The sequence below is a fragment of the Halichoerus grypus genome, chromosome 10, assembly GCF_964656455.1.
Source record: "Halichoerus grypus chromosome 10, mHalGry1.hap1.1, whole genome shotgun sequence".
Classification (NCBI taxonomy): Eukaryota; Metazoa; Chordata; class Mammalia; order Carnivora; family Phocidae; genus Halichoerus; species Halichoerus grypus.
In genome coordinates, this window is record NC_135721.1 from 51,204,371 (window position 1) to 51,232,248 (window position 27,878).

Genomic DNA, 27,878 nt, shown 5'->3' on the forward strand with positions numbered 1-27,878 from the left:
AACTACAACTCCCATCAGACAAGGCGAGCCGAGTGGGCGGGTATTCGCCTCGCGTGGGCGGCCCTGACCAATAACGACGGTCGTTACAGCGAACAGTTTGGCCGCGTTTGTAAAAGGCCGCGGCAGGCGAAGAGAGAGGAGGTGAGGGCGGTCATCAGCTTGGGGCCCCGGGGCCGCGGTGGGGGGAGGGCGCGCAGAACAGGCAAGGGGGCCGTGTTGACAGAAGGCGGGGACAGCAGTGCGACGAGGGCGTAGAGCCGGGAATCCCAGCGGAGAGCGTGGCCAAGGAGCAGGGTCCCGGCCAGGTGATGCTTCTGCTTGGGCCTACTTAGAACCGGAAATGAGCCGTCGCGCGGGGAGGATGCCGGGAAGCAGGTCCCAGAACGGTGCTTCTGGGGGGTGGGCCGGGTCCCGGAAGCCAGGCGGGAGGTGCGCATCCTGCAGGCGGGGTTCCCAAACACGCGTCCGCAAGGCCGGGGCGGCCTTTCTCCGCTATTCCGAGACAGCGCAGGGCTAATGAAAACCTAGGAATCGGGAGGCCTGGCTTCTAGGCATCTCCCTTCCTTTTACTTGTGGTTTGACAAGGAATCCTGTAGATTACAAACTCATGTTAGGTTATCTGGTTGCTGGCTGTGAGACATTCATCAAATCATTACTCTCTTTGAGCCAATTTTTTCAACTCTAAGATGGTAAATAGTACCCACTTTACTGGATTATGGTGAGCAATACCGGAGTAAATGCATGGCAAGGGCTTCTACTCAGTAAAAGTAAGCAGGTTTTATGTTTTATTCATGATAATCATTCGTTCTCTTCAGTTACTGTTGCTTCACAAGCATTAAACAGCATCCACCAGACTGTACAGCTCTACAGCTGAACAGTACCTTGATTAAAACGCACCACTTCCAGGGAGCATTCCTGGGTTGGCTCTTCCAGCATCAGTCCCTTTACACCATCTTGCTGAGGAGGCAGTTTTGTAAACTTGTTTAGAAGAGACCTTTTTTTAGGCAGGATTCAAATACAGGTTCTTTTCTTATCCTTTTTTTTTTTTTTTAAGTTGAGGTAAAATTGACGTGTAACATACTAGTTTCAGGTGTACCACGTAATTCGATATTTGTATACACTGTGACATGATCGCCACAATTAAGTTGTTACCAGTCACCATACAAAGTTACAAAAAAAATTTTTTTCCTTGTGATGAGAACTTTTAGGATTTATTCTCTTGACAGCTTTCAAATATACAATATGATATTATCTACTATAGTCATCTTGCAGTACATTACATTCCCATGACTTATTTTATATCTGGAAGTTTGTACCTTCTGACTCCCTTCACCCATTTCTCCTACCCTGCTATACCCCCTCCCCTCTGGCAGCCACCAGTCTGTTTTCTGTATGTATGAGTTTTGTTTTGTTTCGTTTTTTAGATTCCACATACAAGTGAAATCATATGGTATTTGTCTTTCTCTGTCTTTCTTTGTCTTATTTCACTTAGCATAATACCTTTGAGGTCCATCCACATTGTTGCAAATGGCAAGATTGCCTTCTCTTTTATGTCTGAGTAGTATTCCATGGTGTATTCCAGTATAGTATTCCATTTTATAGGCGCACAGAGAAACCAAATGTTTATCCATTCATCCATCTTAGGTTGTTTCCATATCTTGACTATTGTAAATAATAGTGCAGTGAATACAGGGGTGCATATATCTTTTCAAATTAGTGTTTTCATTTTCTTCGACAAATACAGGTTCTTTACAGGTTGTGTTACTTGTTTGTATATGCTTGCAATATAGAATCTATAATAAGTGATATGAGTCCATGTTTAAAATTCAAATAGTATAAAACAGTGATATGTAAGTCTCCCTCCTCCTATTTCCCAAGTCCTAAGTCACTTCTGAGACCATAGACATGTGTGTGTGTATATCCCTTCCTTTTTCTTTTTTAAACCAAGAGTATCCTACATGAAGTGCCTTTTTTCATCCCACGGTATATCTTGATATGTCTTCCTTATCAGTACATATAGATCTATCTGATTCTTTTTAATGGCTTTACAGTAGCATATTGTATGCCTGCACCATAATTTTTTTCGTCAGCTCTTAAACTGTTTCCATTCTTTGCAGTTCTGGACAACTTTGCATGGGGTACCCTTGTACATACTTTGTGTACATGTGACAGGAGAACTCATGAAGTCTTAGAAGTAGAATTGCTAAGTTAAAGTATATGTTGTACATTTATTTTATTTACATCCTTTAAAGAGGATGTTGCAGTTTACATCCCCACCAACCATGTGCAGTGACTGTTTCTCCACATCTTAATGAACACAATGATAACGTTTATCTTTTCTGTCATTTTGCCAAAGTATTATCTTGTTTTAATTTGCCTCTTATTGTAAGATAGAATTTTGGATGTTTAAAATCATTTTTGTTTTTTATTTTTCACAAGCTGTCTTTTCATGCTCTTTGCTCATTTTTCTAGTGGGTTTGTTTCTTTTTCTTATTGATTTGTAAAAAACTCCAATTTTAGAAAATTAGCTCTTTAGCATTTGCATTCCAAATATTTTCCCTCTATTTTTAATGATACCTTTTTTTTAATTTTATTTTTTAGAGTAATCTCTATGCCCAGTGTGGGGCTCAAACTCACAACCCCAATATCAAAAGTCACAAGCTCCACCAACTGCACCAGCCAGGCACCCCTTTTAATGACAGCTTTATTAGGATCACCTGGGTGGCCCAGTCAGTTGTGTCCAACTCCTGGTTTCGGCTCAGGTCATGATCTCTGAGTTGTGGGGTGGGGCCCAATGTTGGGCTCCGCACTCAGCATGGAGTCTGCTTGTCCCCTCCCTCCCCTCTGCCCCTCCCCTCTCTCTCAAAAATAAATACATAAATACATAAATAAATAAATCTTTTAAAAAAAGCTTTATTGAAATATGATTCACATAACATAAAATTCACTCCTTTAAAGTGTTGTGATTCAGTGATTTTTTTATATATTCACAGAGTTTTGCAGCCTTTCTTCACTCCAAAAAGAAACCTCATAGTCACCAGCAGGCACTCTTGTTTCCTCTTTTTCCCTCTGCTCTTGGCAACCACCAATCTACTTTCTGTCTCTATGCATTTGCCTATTCTTCATATTTCATTTAAATGGAATCATACAGTGTGTAGCTTTTTTGTGTCTGGCTTCTTTCACTTAGCATAATACTTCAAGGTTCATATAGCATGTATCAGAATTTCATTCCCTTTTAGGGCCAAATTATATTCCATTGTGTGGGTATATCACATTTTGTTTATTCATTCATCAGTTGATGGATATTTGGATTGATTCCACTTCCTGGTTATTATGAATACCACTACTATGAACATATATGTACAAATTTTTGTATGTTTTCAGTTGTCTTGGGTATATATTCTCTTGTGAGTCATATGGTAACTCAGTTTAACATTTTGAGGAACCATCAACCATCAGTTTTCCGAAGTGGCTCTGCCATTTTACAGTACCATCAATAATGTATGAGCGTTCTAGTTTTTCAATATCCATGACAACACTCGTTATTTTTTGCCTTTTTTAGTCATCATAGTGGCTGTGCAATGGCATCACACTGTGGTTTTGATTTATAATTTACATGATGTTGAACATTTTTTCATATGTTTATTGGCTGTTTATTTTCTTTGGAGAAATATCCATTCAAATCCTTTGTCCATTTTTAAATTGGGTTATGTCTCTTTGTTTTTTTAAAGATTTTATTTATTTATTTATTTATTTATTAGAGGGAGAGCGCACGCACAAGCAGGGGGAGGGGCAGAGGGAGAGGGAGAAGCAGGCTCCCCGCTGAGCAGGGAGCCCAACACGGCTCGATCCCAGGACCCTGAGACCATGACCTGAGTAGAAGGCAGACGCTTAACTGTCTAAGCCACCCAGGAACCCCTCTCCTCAGCTTTTTTGAGATGTAATTGACATAACTTTGTGTAAGTTTAAGGTGTTCAGGGGCGCCTGGGTGGCTCAGTCGTTAAGCGTCTGCCTTCGGCTCAGGTCATGATCCCAGGGTCCTGGGATCGAGCCCCACATCAGGCTTCCTGCTCGGCGGGAAACCTGCTTCTCCCTCTCCCACTCCCCCTGCTTGTGTTCCCTCTCTCGCTGTGTCTCTCTCTGTCAAAGAAATAAATAAAATCTTAAAAAAAAAAAAAAAAAAGTTTAAGGTGTTCAATGTGTGTTTTTTTAAGATTTTGTTTGTTTATTTGAGAGAGAGTGAGTGCATGCACATGAGCAAGGAGAGGGGCAGAGGGAGAGAGCAGAGAATCCAGGACGCTGGGATCATGACCTGAGCTAAAGGCAGATGCTTAACTGACTGAGCCACCCAGGCGCCACGGGTGTTCAGTGTGTTTTGGTACATTTATATATTGCAAAATGATTACTGCCAAAGCATTAGCTAACACCTCCATCATGTCATATAATTACAGTTTTTTGTGTGTGGTGAGAACATTTAACATCTACTCTCTTAGCAACTTTCAGCTATTAGTGAAAGTATATTAGCAATATAATATACTGTTATTAACATAATCGCCATGATGTACATTAGATCATCTTATAATTTATTTATCTTATAACTTATTCATCTTATAACTAGAAGTTTGCACCCGTTGATATTTCCCCATTTCTCCCACCCCTCAGTCCCTGGCAGTCATTCCATTCTCTGTTTTTATGAGTTTGGCTTTTTAAGATTATACATATAAGCTAAATCATACAATATTTGTCTTCTCTTTCCACATTGTCTTAATTTGCTTTGTAGTAAGTTTTGAAATCAAGAAGTGTGAGTCCTTGTACTTTGTTCTTCTTTCTCGAGATTGTTTTGGCTCTGCCAGGTGCCTTGCATTTCTGTATGAATTTTAGGATCATCTTGTCAGTTTGCAAAAAAGGCATCTGGAATTTTGATAGTGATTACATTGTATCTATAGATCAGTTTGGGGAGTAGTACCTTCTTAATATTAGTCTTCTGATCTACAAGCATGAGATATCTTTCCATTTTTTTAGGTCTTTAATTTCTTTTTTTTTTTTTAAGATTTTATTTGTTTATTTTAGAGAGAGAGGAAGAACGAGCGTGAGTGGGGGGAGGGGCAGAGGGGGAGGGAGAGGGAGAATCTCAAGCCGACTCCACGCAGAGCACAGAGCCAGGAATGGGGCTTGGTCCTGTGAGCCCTAGATTATGACCCGAGCAGAAACGGAGTCAGACGCTTGACCAACTGAGCCACCCAGGCGCCCGTAGATCTTTAATTTCTTTCAATGATGTTTGCAGTTTTCAGTGTACCAGTCTTGGCACTGCTTTTGTTGCTCAGTTTGTTTTTGTCTTTGGACTTAAATTATGGTACATTTTTCCATGCAGAAAATTTTCATTTTTATGTATCAAATATAATCAGTCTTAATTTTATTTATTTATTTACTTTTTTAAGTAAGCTCTATGGCCCAGCGTGGGGCTTGAACTCACTATGCTGAGATCAAGAGTGGTGTTCTCTACTGACTGAGCCAGCCAGGCGCCCCTCAGTCTTTATTTTATTTTATTTTATTATTATTATTTTTAAAGATTTTATTTATTTATTTGACAGAGAGAGACACAGCGAGAGAGGGAACACAAGCAGGGGGAGTGGGAGAGGGAAAAGCAGGCTTCCCGCTGAGCAGGGAGCCCGATGCAGGGCTCGATCCCAGGACCCTGGGACCATGACCTGAGCCGAAGGCAGACGCTTAACGACTGAGCCACCCAGGTGCTGCTCAGTCTTAATTTTAAAATGGGTGAAATATTTGAATAGTATTTCCCTAAGGAGACAGATATGTCTAAATAAGCATGTAGTATGTTGCTGAACATCATTATTCAATAGAGAAATGCAAGTTAAAAGCACAATGAGGTACCTACCACTTTACACCTACTCTAATCCAATGGCTATAATAAAGAAGACAATAACACATGTTGGCCAGGAAGTAGAGAAACAGGAACTCTCCTACATTGCTGGTATGAATATAAAAACATTTTAGAGAACAGTTTGGTGGTTTCTTAAAAAGTTAAAAGTAAACCGTATGACCCTGCAATTCCACTTCTAGGTACATAGATACCTCAGAGAAATGAAGAGAAATGCATGTTAATGTTCTCAGCAGCATGTTCATAATAGCCAAAAATTGGAAACAGAACAGTTATCTGTCTGCTGGTGAATGGATAAACAAAATGATACATCCATTGGATGGAATGCTTTTCAGCAATTTAGACAATGAAATACTGATACAGGTTACAATGTGGTTGAACCTAGAAAACAGCATGTTGTGTGAAAGAAGCCAAACATAAAATACCATATATTATATGATTCCATCTATATGAAATGTCCAGAAAAGTTAAATCTGTAGAGACAAGAAAACAGGTTAGTGATTGCCTGGGGATGGGAATGGTAATTGACTGTGAACGGCCAGAGGGATCTTTTTAGTGTGATAGACATGTTCTCAAAATGGATTATAGTGGCAGATACCTAACTCTACAAATGTAATGACTATCATTGAATCGTATACATAAAATGGGTGAATTTTATGGTCTGTAAAATATACCTCAATGAAGAGGTTTCTTTTTTTGTTCTTAAGATTTTATTTATTTATTTGAGAGAGACAGTACAACTGGGCGTAGGAGTGGGGCGGGGGGAGGGAGAAGCAGGCTCCCCGCTGAGCAGGGAGCCCAGTGTGGGGCTCTATCCCTGGACCCTGGGATCATGACCTGAGCCGAAGGCAAGATGCTCAACGACTGAGCCACCCAGGCGCCCGTCTGTGACCAAGTTTAACTTCTGAGCTTCAGGTTGTTTTTCAATTGCAAAATAGAAAAAAAAAAAAAAAAAAAAAAAAAAATATATATATATATATATGTATATGAAATACATATATATGGAAGAGCTTACAAAAATTAATTTTAAAAATTCATTGATGATCACTTAACATATCATTAAAGTAGAAAAAAACAACTTTGCTCATTAAGGGAGGAACTGGTTTGCCAATTATCATGGTGAAACCTTAAGGTGCTCTATATAGTTTTAGCATCATCATAGGAATTCCACTTTTTCCTCTTATTTTTTCTTTTACTTTTTTGATTATTCTCTGTAGAGGGCAATTTGTTAGTATCTTTCAAAATGACAAATGTACATTTCTTTTAAAAACTTTTAATTTGGGAATAATTTTATTTATTTATTTTTTAGGATTTTATTTTTATTTTTATTTTATTTTATTTTTTTTATTCATTCGAGACACAGAGATACAGAGAGAGAGAGAGAGCATGAGCAGGGGGCGAAGCAGAGGGAGGGCGAGAAGCAGACTCCCCGCCGAGCAGGGAGCCCAGTGCGGGGCTCGATCCCAGGACCCTGGGATCATGACCTGAGCCGAAGGCAGACACTTAACCATCTGAGCCACGCAGGTGCCCAATTTTGGGATAATTTTAGATTTATAGAAAAGATAAAAAATTATACAGACATTCCTGTATACCCTCACCCAGCCTTCCCAAATGTTAACATTTTACCTAACCATGAGACATTTGTCAAAACTAAGGTTTTAACACTGGTACAATACTACTAACTCTACTACATACAGACTTTATTTGGGTTTCACCAGTTTTCCCACTAATGGCACTTTTTTTTTTTTAAGAATAAACTTTTTCTTAAAAGATTTTATTTATTTAAGAGAGAGTGAGAGCGTGCAAGAGAGAGCACAAGTGTGGGGGGGTGGCAGAGAGAGAAGCAGACTCCCCGCCGAGCAGGGACCCCGATGCAGGCGATCCCAGGACCCTGGGATCATGACCTGAGCCGAAGGCAGACGCTTAACGCCTGAGCCACCCAGGCGCCCCAAGAATAAACTTTTTTTATTATTTATTTATTTATTTATTTATTTTTAAAAGATTTTATTTATTTATTTGACAGAGAGAGAGACAGCGAGAGAGGGAACACAAGCAGGGGGAGTGGGAAAGAGAAAAACAGGCTTCCCAACGAGCAGGGAGCCCGATGTGGGGCTCGATCCCAGGACCCTGAGATCATGACCTGAGCCGAAGGCAGTCGCTTAACCAACTGAGCCACCCAGGCGCCCCAAGAATAAACTTTTTTTAAAGATTTTATTTTTAATGAGGTTCCTGGGTGGCTCAGTCAGTTAAGTGTCTGACTCTTGATTTTGGCTCAGGTCATGATCCTAGGGTCATGAGACTGAGCCCAGCATCAGGCTCCTGCTCAACAGGGAGTCTGCTTGAGATTCTCTCTCTCCCTCTGTCCCTCCTCTCCACTTGTGCATGTACGTGCACTCTCTCTAAAATAAATAAATAAATCTTAAACATACTTTATTTTAATTTTTTTTAAAAGATTTTATTTATTTCTTTGACAGAGACACAGAGAGAGAGGGAACATAAGCAGGGGGACTGGGAGAGGGAGAAGCAGGCTTCCCGCCGAGCAGGGAGCCCGATGCGGGGCTTGATCCCAGGACCCTGGGACCATGACCTGAGCCGAAGGCAGACGCTTAACGACTGAGCTACCCAGGTGCCCCCAAAATATTTTATTTTTAAGCAATCTCTACACCTGATGTGGGGCTCAAACTCACAACCCCAAGATCAAGAGTCACATGCTCTACTGACTGAGCCAGTCAGGCGCCCCAAGAATAAACTTTTTATTTTATTTTATTTATTTTTTTTTTTTTTTAAAGATTTTATTTATTTCCTTGACAGAGAGAGACACAGCGAGAGAGGGAACACAAGCAGGGGGAGTGGGAGAGGGAGAAGCAGGCTTCCCGCTGAGCAGGGAGCCCGATGTGAGGCTCGATCCCAGGACCCTGAGATCATGACCTGAGCCGAAGGCAGACGCTTAACGACTGAGCCACCCAGGCGCCCTAAACTTTTTATTTTAGAATAATTTCACATTTTCAGAAAAGTTGCAAAGATAGAATACAGAGGGGGCTCCTGGGTGGCTCAGTTGGTTAAGCATCAGGAACCTTCCTACATTGCTGGTATGAATATAAAAACGTTTTGGAAAACAGTTTGGTGATTTCCTGCTCCGTGGGAAGCCTGCTTCTCCCTCTCCCACTCCCCCTGCTTGTGTTCCCTCTCTCGCTGTGTCTCTCTGTCAAATAAATAAAATCTTTAAAAAAAAAAACTTGGTCACAGAGGTAATTGGTGGTAAAAGGCAAACTAAATCTTTCATCTTTTGACTTGGAACAACCTTCTCTTCTAAGATCCCCTGTGTGGCTGAATGAAAATACCTACTAAAGAAGTTTATTGACCTGGAAAGGAAATGCTGTGTAAACAGGCTACTGTCTCTAGATCAGGAGATTTTAATGGGTAATTTAGCCCCCCTGAGAGGACATCTAGCAATATCTGGCGACATTTTTATTTTTTTAACCACTTGGGGAGGAAGAGTTGACTACTACTGGCATCTAGTGGGTGGAGACCAGGGATGCTACCGAACATTCTACAGCATGTAGGACAGTTCCCCACAACAAAGAATTATCCAGCCCTAAATGTTAGTAGTGCCAAGATGAAAAAATCCTGCAATAGATCATATTTCACAAAGCTTTATTCACTTAGTGGATACTCAACAAATATTACAGTTGGGAGATTAATTCATAGCACCAGTGAAAAGGTGAGCAGTCTTAGACTTTTCTTATTTGTACTTTACAATTTGTTGATTAACAAATAGACTATATGGGGCACCTGGGTGGTTCAGTCAATTAAGTGTCTGCCTTCAGCTCAGGTCATGGTCCCAGGGTCCTGGGATCGAGCCCCACATCGGGCTCCCTGCTCCATGGGAGGCCTGCTTCTGCCTCTCCTACTCCCCCTGCTTGTGTTTCCTCTCTGGCTGTGTCTCTCTCTGTCAAATAAATAAATAAAATCTTAAAAAAAAAAATAGACTATAGAACATGTGGAGGGAAAAATTTTTTTTTAAGATTTTATTTATTTATTTGACAGAGACACAGCGAGAGAAGGAACACAAGCAGGGGGAGTGGGAGAGGGAGAAGCAGGCTTCCCACGGAGCAAGGAGCCGATGTGGGGCTCGATCCCAGGACCCTGGGATCATGACCTGAGCCGAAGGCAGATGCTTAATGACTGAGCCACCCAGGCACCCCGAGGAGGGAAAATATTTTATCAAGATCATCCTTTGGGGTCAGGGGGCAAGAGCAATACTAATAGCCTATTTCAATATCACAAGCAGATTATCTTAAAAAATATATTGAACTTTGGGGTGCCTGGCTGGCTCAGTCTGTACAGCATGTGACTCTTGATCTTGGGGTTGTGAGTTTGAACCCCATGTTGGGTGTAGAGATCACTTAAAAATAAAAATATAAAATCTTAAAAAAAGAAGTTGAACTTTAGTTAATAATATGAGTGCTGAATTGATGCCTGTAAATGACTTTGAAATGTTAGGGACGCCTGGGTGGCTCAGTCAGTTAAGCGTCTGCCTTTGTTCAGGTATGATCTCAGCGTCCTGGGATTGAGCCCGAAGTCAGGCTCCCTGCTCAGCGGGGAGTCTGCTTCTCCCTCTGCCCTACTCGTGCTCTCTCTATCTCTCTCAAATAAATAAAATCCTTAAAAAAATTACTTTGAAATGCAATAAGATATAAGAGGGATTGATGGATGGAGAAAAGGATAAATAAATATGTAATGAAGCAAATATAGTAAAATGTTAATTGTAGAATCTAGTGGGTGGGCATGTGGAAGTTCGCTGTATAATTCTGGTTTTTTATATGTTTGAAACTTTTTTTTTTTTTAAGATTTTGTTTATTCATTTGAGAAAGAGAGAGCGCCCATGAGCGGGGGGGAGAGGCAGAGGGAGAAGCAGACTCCCCGCTGAGCAGGGAGCCCAATGCGGGACTCCATACCAGGACCCCGGAGATCATGACCTGCGCTGAATGCAAACACTTAACCATCTGAGCCACCCAGGCGCCCTATGTCTGAAAATTTTCATAATACTGGAGGGGAAATCAAAAGCAGAGATTCACACTCTTCTTTTATTTATTTATTTATTTATTTATTTATTTATTTATTTATTTGACAGAGAGAGAGACGGCGAGAGAGGGAACACAAGCAGGGGGAGTGGGAGAGGGAGAAGCAGGCTTCCCGCGGAGTGGGGAGCCCGACGTGGGGCTCGATCCCAGAACCCTGGGATCATGACCTGAGCCGAAGGCAGACGTTTAACGACTGAGCCACCCAGGTGCCCCAAGATTCACACTCTTCTTAGCAGACACTGGAAACCACATTGCTGATTTTGCTGGGTGACCTCAGGCAAGTTACTTTTTTTTTTTAATGTCAATTGTTTTTAAAGATTTATTTATTTATTTTAGAGAGAGGGAGCATGAGCAGGGGAGGGGCAGATAGAGATGGGGAGAGAGAATCTCAAGCAGCCTCCCGGCTGAGCACGGAACTCGACTTGGGGGTTGATCTCAGACCCTGAGATCATGACCTGAGCTGAAATCAAGAGTCAGAGGCTTAACCAACTGAGCCACCCAGGCACCCCTCAAAATTTCTTTTTTAGCATTTTATTGGTTTTTTTTTTTTTTTTTTTTTTTTTTAGAGTATTCTTTATGCCCAGTGTGAGGCTTACACTCAGGATCCCTAGATCAAGAGTCACATGCTCTACTGACTGAGCCAGCCAGGCGCCCCAGGTTACTTAACTTTTTAATTTTCATGTGAAGCATGGTGGTTGTTTGGCTCAAATGAGGTACTAGTATTGTGAGGTTCAAATGAAATAATGTGAAAGCACTTTGAAAAGCATGAAGCACTCTAAAATATAACGCGTTATTATTGCGAAGGATGAGTATTTGGCCAATTATATGTCATGGCTCTGGGTGTTCTTGACAGCTACCGATGTAATGACATTAGCACTGTTTTACCTGCTTTAAGTCGGAAGTACGAAACAACCATTTCCATAACAATTGCTGTCAAATATTTTTCAAATAATGTGCAGAAGACTTGGATTCGTATTCTAAGAGGAGAGAATCATACTATTTTTATGACCTTAATATTTTTTGTTGTCTTACTTACAGATTGCCAGGATGTCCACTTAGGGCAGTGGGAATCTTCTTTGACTCCGGAACACTGGGCAGGAGCTTTGCCATTGGCCGGCCAAGAAGGAGGAGGCAGAATGTCTGCATTGTTACACCATAGAGTTCAAACTTCAAAAGACTTTGGGTTAAACAGTATCATTTACTCTGCAAATGATTATGTCTTTGCCTGTCCTCTATGATCATCACAAACTAATGAAACACCTTTCAGGTCTTACGAATTCAGGTTACACTGTTTTCCAGATGCTCTGGCAGCTGATTCAGGTAGGATTGTGCCGGGTTTTGTGGGGAATGGTGGAAAGGAAAGAATTCATCTTTCCTGTTCTCCAGTTCTTGTTCACATTAAACATCTGTGCATGTAAAAATTAGGTTAACTAATCTACGTTGTTGTATAAAACCGTTTTGAGCCTAGAGAAATGCTTTAATTATTATATTAGGATTTTAAAAATATATGATATGAAAGGCAAGGGTTCCTTCACTTTTGTTTGATGGCTTAAGTGAATGTTCTGTGTGAGCGTACAATTTGAAAATGGTAGCTAACCTCTTTACATTTTACTTTCTGTACTAAATATCATAAATGATTTTAACTTCGTGTATGTGTGTGTATGAATGTATATTCATGCTGATGGGCTTATTGCTTTTTCTAGGGCCTTTGAAAAATGGAACCCAACTCTCTGAGGACTAAAGTCCCAGCTTTCTTGTCTGATTTGGGGAAGGCCACATTGAGGGGAATCAGAAAGTGTCCCCGATGCGGCACATACAATGGAACCCGGGGACTGAGCTGCAAGAACAAGACATGTGGAACCATATTCCGCTACGGGGCACGGAAGCAGCCCAGTGTTGAAGCTGTCAAAATCATCACAGGCTCCGATCTGCAGGTTTACTCAGTGCGGCAAAGAGACCGGGGCCCCGATCACCGATGCTTTGTGGAGCTAGGCGTGTCAGAGACGACAATCCAGACGGTGGACGGGACAATCATCACTCAGCTGAGCTCCGGACGGTGTCATGTCCCCTCATGCCTGAAAGCTGCCACCCAGGGCGTAGTGGAAAATCAGTGCCAGCACATCAAGCTGGCGGTGAACTGCCAGGCAGAAGCCACCCCTCTGACTCTGAAAAGCTCGGTCCTGAATGCAATGCAGGCCTCCCCAGAAACCAAGCAAACCATCTGGCAACTGGCCACAGAACCCACAGGTCCCCTCGTACAGAGGATTACCAAAAACATCCTGGTGGTGAAATGCAAGGCGAGCCAGAAGCACAGTTTGGGGTATTTGCATACATCCTTTGTGCAGAAAATCAGTGCCAAAAGCTTGCCCGAGCGCCGGTTCTTCTGCTCCTGCCAGGCTCTGAAATCTCACAAGTCGAACGCCTCCAAGGAGGAGGTGGCCCAGAGATGTATTCATTTCTTTGCTTGCATCTGTGCCTTTGCCAGTGACGAGACATTGGCCCAGGAATTCTCAGACTTCCTAAATTTTGATTCCAGCGGTAGGTGGTGTGTTGACACAGTTACTGTTTTTCTAAAATGGCAATGAAAGAGTTCCACTGATGGCATTTGGAGATTGTCCTAGCAACCTTCAGAAGCAGTTGCTAGATAATTCAAATGAAAAGCATTCCTTCTTTTAATCCCAGTCAGCACACTTGCATAAAGGTTGGTTGGTTGATTAGTGGGTTGGTTGGTTGAAATTAATGATCAAGAGACTTGGGCATTTTTACTGAGACAATGAATCTAGCAAAAGTTAGCTTTGCTTTGCCTTTTTTTTTTAACTTTTTCACAGATACCCTATGTTAAAAAAAACAAAGAATAAACAACAACAACAAAAAACCCTTTTATTTTGGGTTGCTTGCTTGTTTCTTATCTTTGAAGATGAGGAAAACTAGTACCTGCTCAAAATATCTTTAAAGATTTACAGCAAGTCTTTTGTTGTGGTTTTTAACAGTTTCATCTTGTAGATGCTTTTTATTTTCATTTCTTAATGATCTTTAGTTGGCAGTAGCTCCCAACTTTTTAGTTTTATTTCTCTGTAAAGTCTTTTATCGTGTTAATGATCCATGAACAAAAACCTATGTCTTGGGGAGTTCTTTAAAGGAAATTATTTTAAAGCGGGCAATCACTCCATAATTTAGTTTTTACCAATTAATTTTTCTCTAGGCAGGGGCCCATACTTACTCTTAGATGGTATTAATAATTAAGAAATCTGTTGTATTTTAGGTCTTAAAGAGGTTATTGTGCCCCAGTTAGGTTGCCATTCAGAATCGACAGTAACAGCTTGTGAGTCTACTGCCTCTAAGCCAAAGAAGAGGAAGAAGGAGGAAGTACCCGGTGAGAAACTGTTTGGGTTGTTTGTTCAGTGGTGTTGTCTTTAGAGATTGTTTTACTCTATTTTATGTGTTTCACTGAATCTTAGCAAATACAGAAATAGTGTTTGTTATGTTTTTTAACTTTTTAAAAAAAGTTTTATCGTCCACTGATGATTCTTTGTCAAGTGGAGCTAAGAGTTGGTTCTTTTGGCCAAGTATAAGATCTAACCAGACTCTACTTTTATTATTGTATATGTTGTTTAGCCCTTAAACATTTGGACTAGTCTTACACCTTAATCTGCCTTAGGACAGTGTAATGAAGTTTTTGTCCATAGAGTGTTTTTAGAAATTTGTGATAAAGGTTAATTATATTTTCTAAACTAATTTAAGAGTGTAGTTTCTGGGGCGCCTGGGTGGCTCAGTCATTAAGCGTCTGCCTTCGGCTCAGGTCATGATCCTGGGGTCCTAGGATCGAGCCCTGCGTCGGGCTCCCTGCTCAGCGGGGAGCCTGCTTTTCCCTCTCCCACTCCCCCTGCTTGTGTTCCCTCTCTCACTGTCTCTCTCTGTCAAATAAATAAATAAAATCTTAAAGAAAAAAAAAAAGAGTGTAGTTTCTTAGCTTCATTTTCAATAGGTGGCACCATATGTATATTTTTTCTTTTTGAATGTAAATGTACCAGTGTCAGTTAAGTAGTCAAATAAATCAATATGAAAATACTGTTCTAGTAAATAAGTATTAAAAGACCTAGACTCTAAACAAAAGAAAAATATTCCAGTCCACACATGTGGGTAGAAACATTTTTGTGGGTAGAGTATTTTTAGAGGTGGGTCAGATGGTCATATGAGCACAGGAGTTTTGGTGCTGGGATGTTGGAGAAAGATGGAGAAACAAAGTGACGTGGGTATTTCTGGGTTTTTTTTTTGTTTGTTTGAGAGAGAGAATGAGAGAGAGAGCACATGAGAGGGGGGAGGGTCAGAGGGAGAAGCAGACTCCCTGCCGAGCAGGGAGACTGACGCGGGACTCGATTCCGGGACTCCAGGATCATGACCTGAGCGGAAGGCAGTCGCTTAACCAACTGAGCCACCCAGGCACCCGGTATTTCTGTTTTTAAGAAGTAATTCTGCAGCAATATAGAGCAGAGATTGTCATTAAATGTTTACTTATTAGTCTTTCCCAAGAAAACCTGAAATTCAAAAAGAAAGTTCTTTTTTTTTTTTTAAAGATTTTATTTATTTATTTGAAAGAGGGAGAGGGAGCGAGCACGAGCAGATGGGAGGGGCAGAGGGAGAGGGAGAAGCAGACTCTCCACTGAGCAGGGACCCCGACATTGGGCTCGATCCCAGGACCCTGGGATCATGACCTGAGCCGAAGGCAGACGCTCAACCAACTGAGCCACCCAGGTGCCCCCAAAAAGAAAGTTCTTATCCTTTGACTCAGTAGATCTGATTCTAAATAATTGTTTTTTTTAAAGATTTATTTATTTTATTTTATTATTATTATTATTTTTAAAGATTTCATTTATTTACTTGAGAGAGAGAGCACAGAGGGAGAAGGAGAAGCAGACCCCCGCTGAGCAGGGAGTCTGACGCGGGGCTCGATCCCAGGACCCTGGGATCATGACCTGAGCCGAAGGCGGACACTCAACCAACTGAGCCACCCAGGCGCCCCAATTTATTTATTTGAGAGAGAGAGAGAATGTGTGTGTGCATGTGTGTGAATAGGGGGATTATAAATAATCTTTTATAAGAAAATAATCCTTGATACAGGAAAAACATTTTGTCCACAGATACTCATTTTCCAGATATTTATAATATTTAAAAATTAGAAACAAGTAAGAGACAACCAACTAGGGATAGTTAAATAAGCCATGATAAAGCTACTTGATAGAATATCAGGCAGCCATTAAAAATTATTATAAAGAATTATAAAAATTAGTATAAAGAATTATTATAGGGGTGCCTGGGCAGCTCAGTCAGTTGAGTGTCTAGCTCTTGGTTTTGGCTTAGGTGGTGATCCCAGGGTCCTGGGATTGAGCCCTGTGTCAGGCTTCGTGCTCAGCGTAGAGTCTGCTGGAGATTCTCTCTCCCTCCATCCCTACCCCTACCCGTGCACACACACATATTCACTCTCTCTAAAATAAATAAATCTTTTTTTTAAAAAAAGAATTATTGGGGCGCCTGGGTGGCTCAGTTGTTGGGCATCTGCCTTTGGCTCAGGTCATGATCCCAGGGTCCTGGGATTGAGCCCCGCATAGGGCTCCCTGCTCAGCAGGAAGTCTGCTTCTCCCTCTCCCACTCCCCCTGCTTGTGTTCCCTCTCTTGCTGCCTCTCTCTCTGTCAAATACATAAATAAATAAAATCTAAACAAGAATTATAAAGAAATGTTTAGATAACTCAGGTAAAAAACAATGCTCAGTTAAATTTGAGTTTCATACAGACAAATAATTTTAGTGTAAGTATGTCCCGTGCAATATTTGGAACATACTTATATTAAAAATAAAACTATTTATTTGAAATTCAGAATTTTTTTTGCTAAATTTGGCAATCCTGGTATAATCACGGTTACTTAAAATCACAAAATAAGTAAAATCAACTATTTACACACACACACACACACACACACACACACACACGAGACAATAGTTCATCAGAAAATTGATAGTGATTTTCTGAGAGGTGGGAGCAGTGGGCAAATTTTTTTTTCTTTTCACTTCTAGGTCCTCCACCCACACCCCGATTTCCTGTAAAGAGCATATGAAACTTAAAATGTTATGTATAAAGTCTAATGCTAATTCCTTCTAGAAACTGAAGCTAACTTAGAAATTAACAAAGATTTTTTATATTTTAGACTCTTCAGAAATTAATATTGAATCAATTTCTCTTCTGCAGACATGTTATTAAACACTGTAATGGTTTGTGGTTTAGGTGCACAGACGAACAGTTCACTACTGTCTCAGGATGCAGTGAGCAGTCATCTAAGGAAAGGTGGCCTGAAAAAACCTGTGGTTGCTTCTTCATTAAAAAGGCAGGGTAAGTTTCCCTTCCCCAGGGCAGGCTAAAGAGGTGGAAATCATCCTAAAGAAGCCCAAAGCGATATAATGGAAAGAAATGCTGCATGTTATCCCCCAGAGAGTGCTAAGATAAACAGGAGCAGGCACTGAGGCTGAGGTCTGTTCTGTTCCACTGGCTTCCAATCCTACTCAAAACTGAATCGTGTCTTTTAAATAACAAATGCAGCAAAAGTTACTTCGTGTCTTGGCAGCACATGTTCTGTAGGATATTTTCCTTTTGTTGCTTATTACCCACATGCAGTTGGTATGGAGCCTCAAAGTTGAAGAAGAAACATATTTTACAATTGTGCAGTGATAAATATTTGTTGAGAAAGACAAATATAATCTGTTCTCCGAAGTTATAAATTTGGGGGTGCTGGCTGGCTCAGTCGGTAGAGCACGCGACTCTTGATTTCAGGGTCGTGAGTTCGAGCCCCATGTTGGGCGTAGAGATTACTTTTAAAAATGATAAATAAAAGTCAATGTGTGTTAAAAAAAATTAAGTTTGAAAACATGTAAAAGCAGTAGCATGGGTATCATTCTGAAGTTAGGAGACAAAATGACTTAATTTGAACATAACTTACATATTTACCTTTCTAGTCAGAATAATTAAATTTATACATTTGGGGATCAACATTTTCTTAACTCTCATATATTATGGCTGGGTGATTAAAAACCAGACATCATTCCTGCTCTCATACTCTGGTTTTGAAGACAAGACCAGTACATAAATAGCAAATAATACAAGACCAAATTATAATTAACCAATTAAGAATTTACACAGTCCAGGAATAAATGTTCCTGGAACATTTAGGTTCCAGAAGGTCAGGGAGTGTGATCAAAAATATCAGGTAGGGGTTAAGTGGCTGCCTTCGGCTCGGGTCATGATCGTAGGGTCCTAAGATAGAGCCCCAGTTGGGCTCCCTGCTCAGCGGGGAGTCTGCTTCTCCCTCTCCTCACCACTTGTGCTCTCTCTCACTATCTCTGTCATTATTTCTGTCTCTCTCTCAAATAAATAAATAAAATCTTATATATATATATATATACACATATATATATATGTATGACTTGAACTTAAAAAAATATATCAGGTAGAAGATTTTTTTTTAAGATTTTATTTATTCACTTAAGAGAGAGGGAGAGAGCATGAGCAGGAGGAGGGGCAGAGGGAGAGGGACAAACAGACTCCCCGCTGAGTGGGGAGCCCAATGCAGGGCTCCATCCCAGGACCGTGAGACCATGACCTGAGCTGAAGCAAGATGCTTAACCAACTGAGCCACCCAGGCACCCCAGTTAGAAGATTTTTAACATTACTTCCTTTGGTGCAAAGAAAAAATAAAATAGAATAAAATAGCTTTTTACCCAAATTATCGCTATATACATTTACCTAATGAGAATTTAGTTTCAAATGAATAGTAGCTACGGCATCATTATCTCCTGATTTATAGATCTCTAAAGCAGCCATTATACAAGGCTATTCTTCAATCTGCAGCTGACTTTTTTTCCAGAGATTTTATTTTGCTTTTCAAAGATTTTATTTATTTATTTTTAAGATTTATTTATTTATGAGAGAGAAAGAGAGCAGGGAGGAGGGGGCGAAGGAGAGAGAGTCTCAAGCAGACTCCACACTGAGTGCAGAGCCCGAGGTGGGGCTTGATCTCATGACCCTGAGATCAGGACCTGAGCCAAAACCAAGAGCCAAAACCGACCACGCCACGCAGGCGCCCCTCAAAGATTTTATTTTTAAGTAATCTCTATACCCAACATGGGGCTTGAATTCACAACCCGAGATCAAGAGTTACATGCTCTACCAACTGAGTCAGCCAGACACCGCTTCAATTTGCAGTTTAATGTTGATGAAAGGCTGCAAACTTACTATGGTTAATAATCTTAAACCCATTAGTATCTCCACAGCTTTTCACTTCGGGTGAAGGATTCTTAAAACAAAACAAAACAAAAACATAGAATCTTCCATTTCACTTAATGTATCTAAATTTCTTTGAATTTCAACTTATTGCCCTTTTCTGTATAAAATCCTCAGCTTTTTCAATCTTCAGCTAACTGTTGTTTCTGTAAAAAAAGATAAAAGTTACTGAAAAGTTTTTTGTTTGTTTTTCCTAGCCTCCGGTCAGCTGTTGGATGAGACACAAGTGACCTTATCCTTCCAAGACTGGCTGGCCAGCGTCACAGAACGCATCCATCAAACCATGCACTATCAGTTTGATGGTAAGTATTGGTCACCTGACTTGGCTATTTTTGAAAGGAGGAGAAATTAAAGTAATTGTGTTGTAGTTCTTTTTTTTAAGATTTTATTTATTTATTTGACAGAGACAGAGATAGCGAGAGCAGGAACACAAGCAGGGGGAGTGGGAGAGGGAGAAGCAGGCTTCCCGCCAAGCAGGGAGCCCGACGCGGGGCTCAATGCCGGGACCCTGGGATCATGACCTGAGCCGAAGGCAGACGCTTAACGACTGGCGCCCAAGAAAGAGAGAATCTTAAGCAGACACCGCACTGTGCATGGAGCCCAACAGAGGGCTCGATCTCAGGACCCTGAGATCATGACCTGAGCCCAAATCATGAGTCGGAGGCTCAACTGAGCCACCCAGACGCCCCTAAGAGTCACTCTTAAGTTATATCCAGGCAGGTAGTGGTTCTGGATGTTTCCCCTCTGTTGGGGCTAGCCTATTGGGCAGTTTTTTGTTTTTTAAAGATTTATCCATTTATTGTAGAGAGGGGGTTGCCGACGGGCAGAGGGAAAGAGAATCCCAACCAGATGTCCTGCTGAGTGTGGAGCCCAATGTGGGGCTCAATCCCATGACCCCAAGATCATGACCTGAGCCAAAACCAAGAGCCAGACGCCCAACTGACTGAGCACCCAGGCACCCTGATTTTATTTTATTTTTTAAGTAAGCTCTACACCCAGTGTGGAACTTGAACTCATGACCCTGAGATCAGGAGTTGCATGCTCTACCCATGGAGCCAGCCAGACGCCGCCCCCCGCTTGGACAATTTTTAAGGAAAAAGTCTGAACTCTTCTGACCCCTCCCCTGAACACTCTTTCTGCTGACTTTTTGTTGACCCTTGTGTCTTGCAAGTTTCTTTAAGAGGTTTGTTAAGTATTTTCAAACATTTTGCCTGCTTTGAGATCATATTCAGAGAGAAAGGCCAATGCTTATTGGATAAACAGTGTCCTGACTTTGGGGTCTGCAGTGCTCATGGCCCAGACCATCTGAGTGGGAGCTTGCAGTTACTTTGCTTGGACATGAATGCACACATAGCAAATGCCTGGGGACAGTGAGCAGGACTGAATCAAGTTTACCTTCTCAACTCAGCCTCATTGTTCTCATTTCATTTCATATACTCTTTAAAGGGAAAGGTCTGGGCTGTGGTGGTGTTTACAAAACAGGGGATTTAAAATTTTATCTTTGGTGGATGACAAGGGCCTGCTGTATTTGTTACAATTATGAGGGATCAAGAGTAGGGCTGGTGACAGTGCTTGACACATAAAGGTCAATCAAAGCCTTTTGCTTGTGTATAAAGCAGCCTCCGTGGCAGTTTTAGTTATTATTGCCACCCAGTTCCATTTCCTGCACTTCTCCCTCCACGTCAGAAAGCCCACTGAGTTTCTCTAAATGAGTTTCTTCTTATTTGCTGTAGGCAAACCAGAGCCACTGGTGTTCCACATTCCTCAGTCCTTTTTCGATGCCCTGCAACAAAGAATATCTATAGGAAGTGCAAAGAAACGGCTTCCCAACTCCACCACAGGTATGGGATTTTTTTCCTCGGGAATAGCAGTAGATGTCTTGACCTTAAAGAATTATGTTTAGAAAAACCATGTGGAATTTTCAGGATTAGGACTTTGAGTCACATGCTCAGAGCATGAAGGCTTAGCCAGTCAGCTCTTGGAATAATGATCACCCTCCTCAAAGGCCCCATACTTATTCCAGTAAGGAGTAATGGAAAGATTCAGAAAGCACAAACCTGGTAAAAGAACAATGAAGTGCAATAGGGGTGCCCACCAAGAAGTTTGATAATTTTTTAAAATTTATTTTATTTTTTTAAAAAGATTTTATTGATTTATTTGAGAGAGACAGAGCATGACCATGATATTGAGCTGGGAGGAGGGGCAGAGGGGGAGGGAGAAGCAGGTTCTCCGCAGAGCAGGGAGCCCAACTTGGGGCTTGATCCCAGGACCCTGCGATCATGACCTGAGCTGAAGACAGATGCTTAACTGACTGAGCCACCCAGGCATCCTGAAGTTTGATATTTTTAGATATGAACCCATTTCAACAAAAGCATTGCAGGCTCTAATCATTATTTGGGCTGGCTTCTTGTAGGCATACTACAGTATGTATCAAAAACAAAAACTTGTGGTGCCTGGGTGGCTCAGTCGTTAGGCATCTGCCTTCGGCTCAGGTCATGGTCCCAGGGTCGTGGGATTGAGCCCTATATCAGGCTCCCTGCTTCGGAGGAAGCCTGCTTCTCCCTCTCCCACTCCCCCTGCTTGTGTTCCCTCTTTCACTGTGTATCTGTCAAATAAATAAATAAAATCTTAAAAAAAAACCAAAACACTTTTTCAGGTGTCTGGGTGGCTCAGTCGGTTAAGCGTCTGCCTTCGCTCAGGTCATGATCCCAGGGTCCTGGGATCAAGCCCCACATCAGGCTCCCTGCTCAGCAGGGAGCTTGCTTCTCCCTCTACCTCTGCCTGCTGCTCTGCCTACTTGTGATCCCTCTCTCTGTCAAATAAATAAATAAAATCTTTAAAATCTTGTTTTTAAAAAAAAAAAACAAACTTGTTTTTCACAACTCCCAATTTTTGATGAAGGAAGATTTTATTTTTAGAGTAATTCTTAGGCTTGGAACCCTTATATTTGCATTATTGTGGTGCATATTTCTTGGTTTTCCATTACATTTTCTACTAGAAATGTCAAGATACTTATTAGGTAGTGTAAGGAAATAAGAGGGAGAAAAGGAGGAAGAAAGGATGGCTCAGTGGCAAATAGCCCAACAGTAACTACAGCTGGAAATCAATGCTATTTCTTTAGTTAGTAGTTATTTGATGATATGATAGGGACTGTTTGAGGTTTAATTCTATATTTGAATAGTCCAAGCTGTGAATCACTGTTTAGGGCCATAAAAATTTTGTCTTCGGGGCGCCTGGGTGGCTCAGTCGTTAAGCACCTGCCTTCGGCTCAGGTCATGATCCCAGGGTCCTGGGATTGAGCCCCGCATAGGGCTCCCTGCTCGGCGGGAAGCCTGCTTCTCCCTCTGTCCCTGCTTGTGTTCCCTCTCTCGCTGTATCTGTCTCTGTCAAATAAATAAATAAAATCTTTAAAAAAAAATTTTTTTTTTGTCTTCACAGCTTATCTATCTGAGGCAGCATTGATTCTTTCTTTCACGTTAAACTTTAGGCCTCCTAATACATTAATTTTAACCCATCCCTTTGCTATTTTTGCAGGCCCTTTGGTGAAACCCTTTATAACCCTGCAGGCAAGGCAATAGATTGGCAACCACGTTAACTGGCTTAAACTCCATATAATCCTTTTAAGAACTATAATTTGACCTCTGATATATCTAAAGTTGTAAGAGATTGTAAGAGGCTATCTTATAATGGAGCCCAGTGTGTGTAGCTGTATTAAAGAAATAAGTTTCTTTTTTTTGTTTGTTTAAGAAATAAGTTTCTAAGGTAGCAAAAATAAATAGTATCTCAAAGAAGCATCAGAGACTTTATTTAGCAGAAATCCATATCATTTATCACATTTTGCCAAAGCCATTATAGATTTGCCTCTAGAATTTCTTTTTCAAAGTGCTGAGATTCTATAAGGAGAGGATAGTACTGCACTGAACTTTCTAGAAACTGGATAACATATACAATGAAAGAGAATGTTATTTTTTGGTAGTCTAATCATGTTCCCTTTTTACATTGAAGCTTTTGTTCGGAAAGATGCCTTGCCACTGGGAACCTTTTCCAAGTATACCTGGCATATCACTAATATCCTGCAAGTTAAACAAATCTTAGATACCCCAGAGGTAAGAGGGTATTTCTACAATAGTAGGAGGGCAAAGAGGGGAAGAGAGAGAAACAAGTGCAAGAAATACGTTTGCACCAGTTCTTTGAGTTATAGACACCAAAGAGAATTGCTTTTTCTCATACTAAGAGATTATTCAGAAATATTCATAGCTGTCTGGTGCTATGATTTTAATGGTTATTTCTTATGGCTTGAAAAAGTATCTTAAGTTAGAGTATTCCTTTTCTCTGCCTTTGGGATCAGAAAACAGAGATCATTTTTCTTGTAAATTAAATAACGAACCCCTACTAGCTATGGTGAGCCCTAGATTAACTGGCAGGGAGCTAGAAAGTATATAAATAATTTGAGATGATATACTATTTGTAAAGTCAGTGAACCCAGCACAATTGAATGCTTCTCCGCAAACTGCAATTTAGTCCTCATTAGAGAAATGACCCTTAGTTAGTTTGCATTCTTTTTGCAAGGGAAATATTAGACATTTTTAAACATTTTCTTTTTCAAGCAGATCCTGAAAATTTTAGGGTTAATGTAGAAAATTCAGCATAGTATGATTGGATACATTAAGATTAGCTTAATTGCAAAGTGTTGTTACATTCAGAAAAAAAAAATAAGTTGTTGGGAAGCTATAGAACTTAATTGTGAGCCCTAGAAAAGGCCTGTGTTAGCACTAAAGACATTTGAGAAACTCTTTGTTGGTGTCACAGTTTCTGGCCCAGAGCAGGGGTTCAGGGAGGCACCGTGAGGCGAGGGAAGAGAGCTAAGAATCATGGCGTGTCGGTCTGCTGGCCATTACTTACCTGCATCACCTCATTCAGACTCACAGCCATGCATTGGTATTAACTGTATTTTGCAGATGAGAAACAGGCCATGAGAAGCTCACCGTGCTGTTTAGTGGCAAAGACCAGTCCAAGTTCTGTGTGGCTCAGTCCCAAGGATGGTGTAAAGCATGCCAGGTGTGAGGTCCCCCACAGGCAGTATCAGTGGGGCTTCCAGGAGGAGAATGATGCCGGCAGAGCGGCAGCGGGAGGAATAAAACGGACTGGAGAGCAAGTCCATGCCAGTAGCCGTTGAATAGCTGTGAAGATGTTAGGGGTTCTGTTCGTATATACTTTGGCTGGGGTTCAACTTAAAGTTACAGAAGGAAAAGGAAAGCCGTGAATGATGTAAAGGAGAAAAGGCAGATCAGTTGACAGCGTTTACTTGAAAATACAAGAGGAAGTTTTAATTAATTGGAGTGTACTTAACAAAAAAGAATAAGTAAAAGATCTGTCGTCATCCAAATGTTTGTCTACTTTGAGTTTTTCCTTTCTTACCTTTTCTTGGTATTGTCTCTGTGTCCAGATGCCCTTGGAAATCACTCGGAGTTTTATCCAGAACCGGGATGGGACTTATGAGCTGTTTAAATGCCCTAAAGTGGAAGTAGAGAGCATAGCAGAAACCTATGGTCGTATAGAAAAGCAACCTGTGTTGCGACCCTTGGAACTAAAAACCTTTCTCAAAGTTGGTAAGTGAAATTGTGTTTTCAATAGCGCAGCTTCCTTAGAGGGTCAGCTGTGTGCATTGCACTGTCCTAGACTTTGGATCTTGACCTTAAACAAATATTCATTCATCTTGTAAAGGCCATCATGGAAAAAAAGTGTTTTGTGTCTTTTGAAACAATGTTTTTGTTTTTTTTTTAAAGATTTTATTTACTTATTTGACAGATAGAGACACAGCGAGATAGGGAACACAAGCAGGGGGAGTGGGAGAGGGAGAAGCAGGTTTCCCGCCAAGCAGGGAGCCCGATGCGGGGCTCGATCCCAGGACCCTGAGATCATGACCTGAGCCGAAGGCAGACGCCCAACGACTGAGCCACCCAGGCACCCCTGAAACAATGCTTTTAAAATAATATTACGGGGCGTCTAGGTGGCTCAGTCAGTTAAGCGTCTGACTCTTGATTTCAGCTCAGGTCATGATCTCAGGGTCATGAGATGAAGCCCGGCGTCAAGCTCTGGCTAGGTGTGGAACCTGCTTGGGGTTCTCTTTCTCTCCCTCTGCCCCTCCTCAACCCCTGCTTGTGCACAGGCTCTCTCTTTCTTTTTCTCCAAAAAGTAATTAATTTAACTGATTTAAATGACAGGGGGTATCTAGCTGGTTCAGTCGGTGGAGCACATGACTTGATCTTGGAGTTGTAAGTTCAAGTCCCATGTGGGTGTAGAGATTATGTAAAAATAAAGTCTTTAAAAATAAATAGAATAGAATAGAATAAAAGTGGGATGCTTAGGTGGCTCAGTCATTAAGCGTCTGCCTTCGGCTCAGGTCATGGTCCCAGGGTCCTGGGATCAAGCCCCGCATCGGGCTCCCTGCTCAGCGGGAAGCCTGCTTCTCCCTCTCCCACTCCCCCTGCTTGTGCTCTCTCTCTCTCTGACAAATAAATAAAACCTTAAAAAAAAAAAAGAATAGAATAAAAGTAACACATGTTCATTACAGAGAAGTCATAGATTTCATTATAAAGCATCAAAGAGAAAAATAAACCACCTATAATCCCATGCATCATGGAAGACATCACCATTAGATTTTGGTATCTATCCTTTCAGACTCTCTTCTGTGCATGAAAAGAATTTATAAAGCATGGGATCATACCCCAGCTGCTTTTTTAACATAAAAATACATCATGAACTGCTTTCCATGTCTATTTTCAACATTATTTTTTAACTTTTTTTGTTATAAAACATACATAATATAAATTTTTTTAAGTGTATGTATGGTTCTTAGGCATTAAGTACATTTATATTGTGCAACCAGCACCATCATCCATCTCCAGAACTTTTTTGTCTTCCTCCACTGAAACTGTACCCATTAAAGAGTAACTCCCCACTCTCACCTCTCCCCTGGTCCCTGGCAACCACCATTCTACTTTGTGTTTCTTAATTTGACTACTTTAGGTACCTCATCTAAGTAGAATCATACAGTATTTGTCTTTTCTCTGACTGGCTTATTTCACTCAGCATAATGTCCTTAAGGTTCATCCATGTTGGAACATGTGTCAAAATTTCTTTCTTTTTTTCTTTTTTTTTTTAAAGTGAGCCCTGTGCCCAACATGGGGCTTGAACTCACGACCCCAAGATCAAGATTTGCACACTGCTGACAGAGCAGCCAGATGCCTATACTATATTTGAAAGCTATACTGTATTATTTTTAATTCTGCTAGTGTTTTATATTTTTTCAAAAGCATTTTTTAACCAGAGTTTTCCTTTTTTTCTTTTTAAAAATTTTATTTATGTATTTATATATTCATTTATTTATTTGAGAAAGAGAGAGAGAGAGCAGGAAAGTAGGCAGAGGGAGAAGCAGACTCCCCACTGAGCAGAGAGCTCAACATGGGCTCGATCCCAGGACCCTGGGATCATGACCTGAGCCAAAGGCAGACGCTTAACTGACTGAGCCACCCAGGCGCCCTGCCTGAAATTTTCTTTTGGATAGGTATACCAGTAATCACTTTTCCTTTCCCTTGATTCTTCTTGTTTTTCTCCTTGTTTTTCTCTTAGTTTGTTGTGGGTTTTTTTTTTTTTTTTCATTTTTTTTCTTCTTTTCTATTCCTGAACAGAGTAACATCTGTCCATCCTCAAATTCTGGAATGGTACTAATCAGTATTTTTTTCCTTCCTTCCTTCCTTCCTCCCTCCCTCCTTCCCTCCCTCCCTCCCTCCCCTCCCCCTGCTTGCTTGCTTTCCCTTTCTTCCTTCCCTTCCTCCCTCCCTCCCTCTCTCTCTCTCTTTCTTTCATTTCTTTCTTTGTCTTCAGGCAACACTTCCCCAGATCAAAAGGAGCCAACACCTTTCATCATTGAGTGGATCCCAGATATCCTTCCCCAATCCAAGATTGGCGAGCTGCGGATCAAGTTTGAGTATGGTCACCACCGAAATGGGCATGTTGCAGAGTACCAAGACCAGCGGCCGCCACTGGACCAGCCCTTGGAACTGGCCCCTCTGACCACCATCACTTTCCCTTGAGGCAAAATGAAACAGTCTTTTGCTGCTAAATTTGCACATCCCCACCCCTTGACAATTTTAAATACTAGTTAGGCATTTAGATGGCCCTGTTCCTTAGTGAACTGCTCTTAGTTAAGATACAAGTTCTCAGCACATTCGAGTGGATTCTTTTGAAGAAAAACTCCTCTTGTAAATGGCCTTTTTGGTGCTGCTGTGTATAGTCTTCATTATAAATTAGGTGATATTTCTAGCTAGAATTTTTAAAGAACAAAAAGGAAACCAGCTCACTTTCCTTCTTCAAGGACTCCCATTTAGAGTTTGTTTCAACCTTTTTCTAATTCTCTAAGAAGTAAGCAGCACTCCGCCTTACACCAACAGTGTTGGAAAGTTACTAATACCCTTAGGGCAGAATGGTAAGGACCATCCTGACAGAGTTCCAGTCATGCCCTTTTATCCTGTTCTCAAATAAAGCACAGTGTCACTAGTTTTTCCAAA

The 27,878-nt window shown here is 41.1% G+C and overlaps 1 protein-coding gene across 3 annotated transcripts; it reads left to right on the forward strand.

Moving 5' to 3' along the window:
* Positions 1–79: 79 nt before the first annotated feature.
* On the forward strand, positions 80–27,878 carry C10H2orf42 (chromosome 10 C2orf42 homolog). Of its 3 annotated transcripts, none has more exons than XM_078056437.1 (11): positions 81–141; positions 11,034–11,260; positions 12,022–12,303; positions 12,687–13,521; positions 14,246–14,356; positions 17,260–17,364; positions 19,506–19,610; positions 21,042–21,149; positions 23,314–23,414; positions 24,755–24,917; positions 27,196–27,878. In XM_078056437.1, the coding sequence occupies exons 4-11, from the start codon at positions 12,699–12,701 to the stop codon at positions 27,402–27,404; spliced, it is 1,725 nt and encodes a 574-aa protein (XP_077912563.1). In that variant the 5' UTR covers positions 81–141; positions 11,034–11,260; positions 12,022–12,303; positions 12,687–12,698; the 3' UTR covers positions 27,405–27,878. The 3 variants fall into 3 exon arrangements, with proteins under 3 accessions (XP_077912565.1, XP_077912563.1, XP_077912564.1); XM_078056438.1 differs by lacking the exon at positions 81–141 and adding an exon at positions 206–305; XM_078056439.1 differs by lacking the exon at positions 21,042–21,149 and having other exon boundaries at positions 80–141.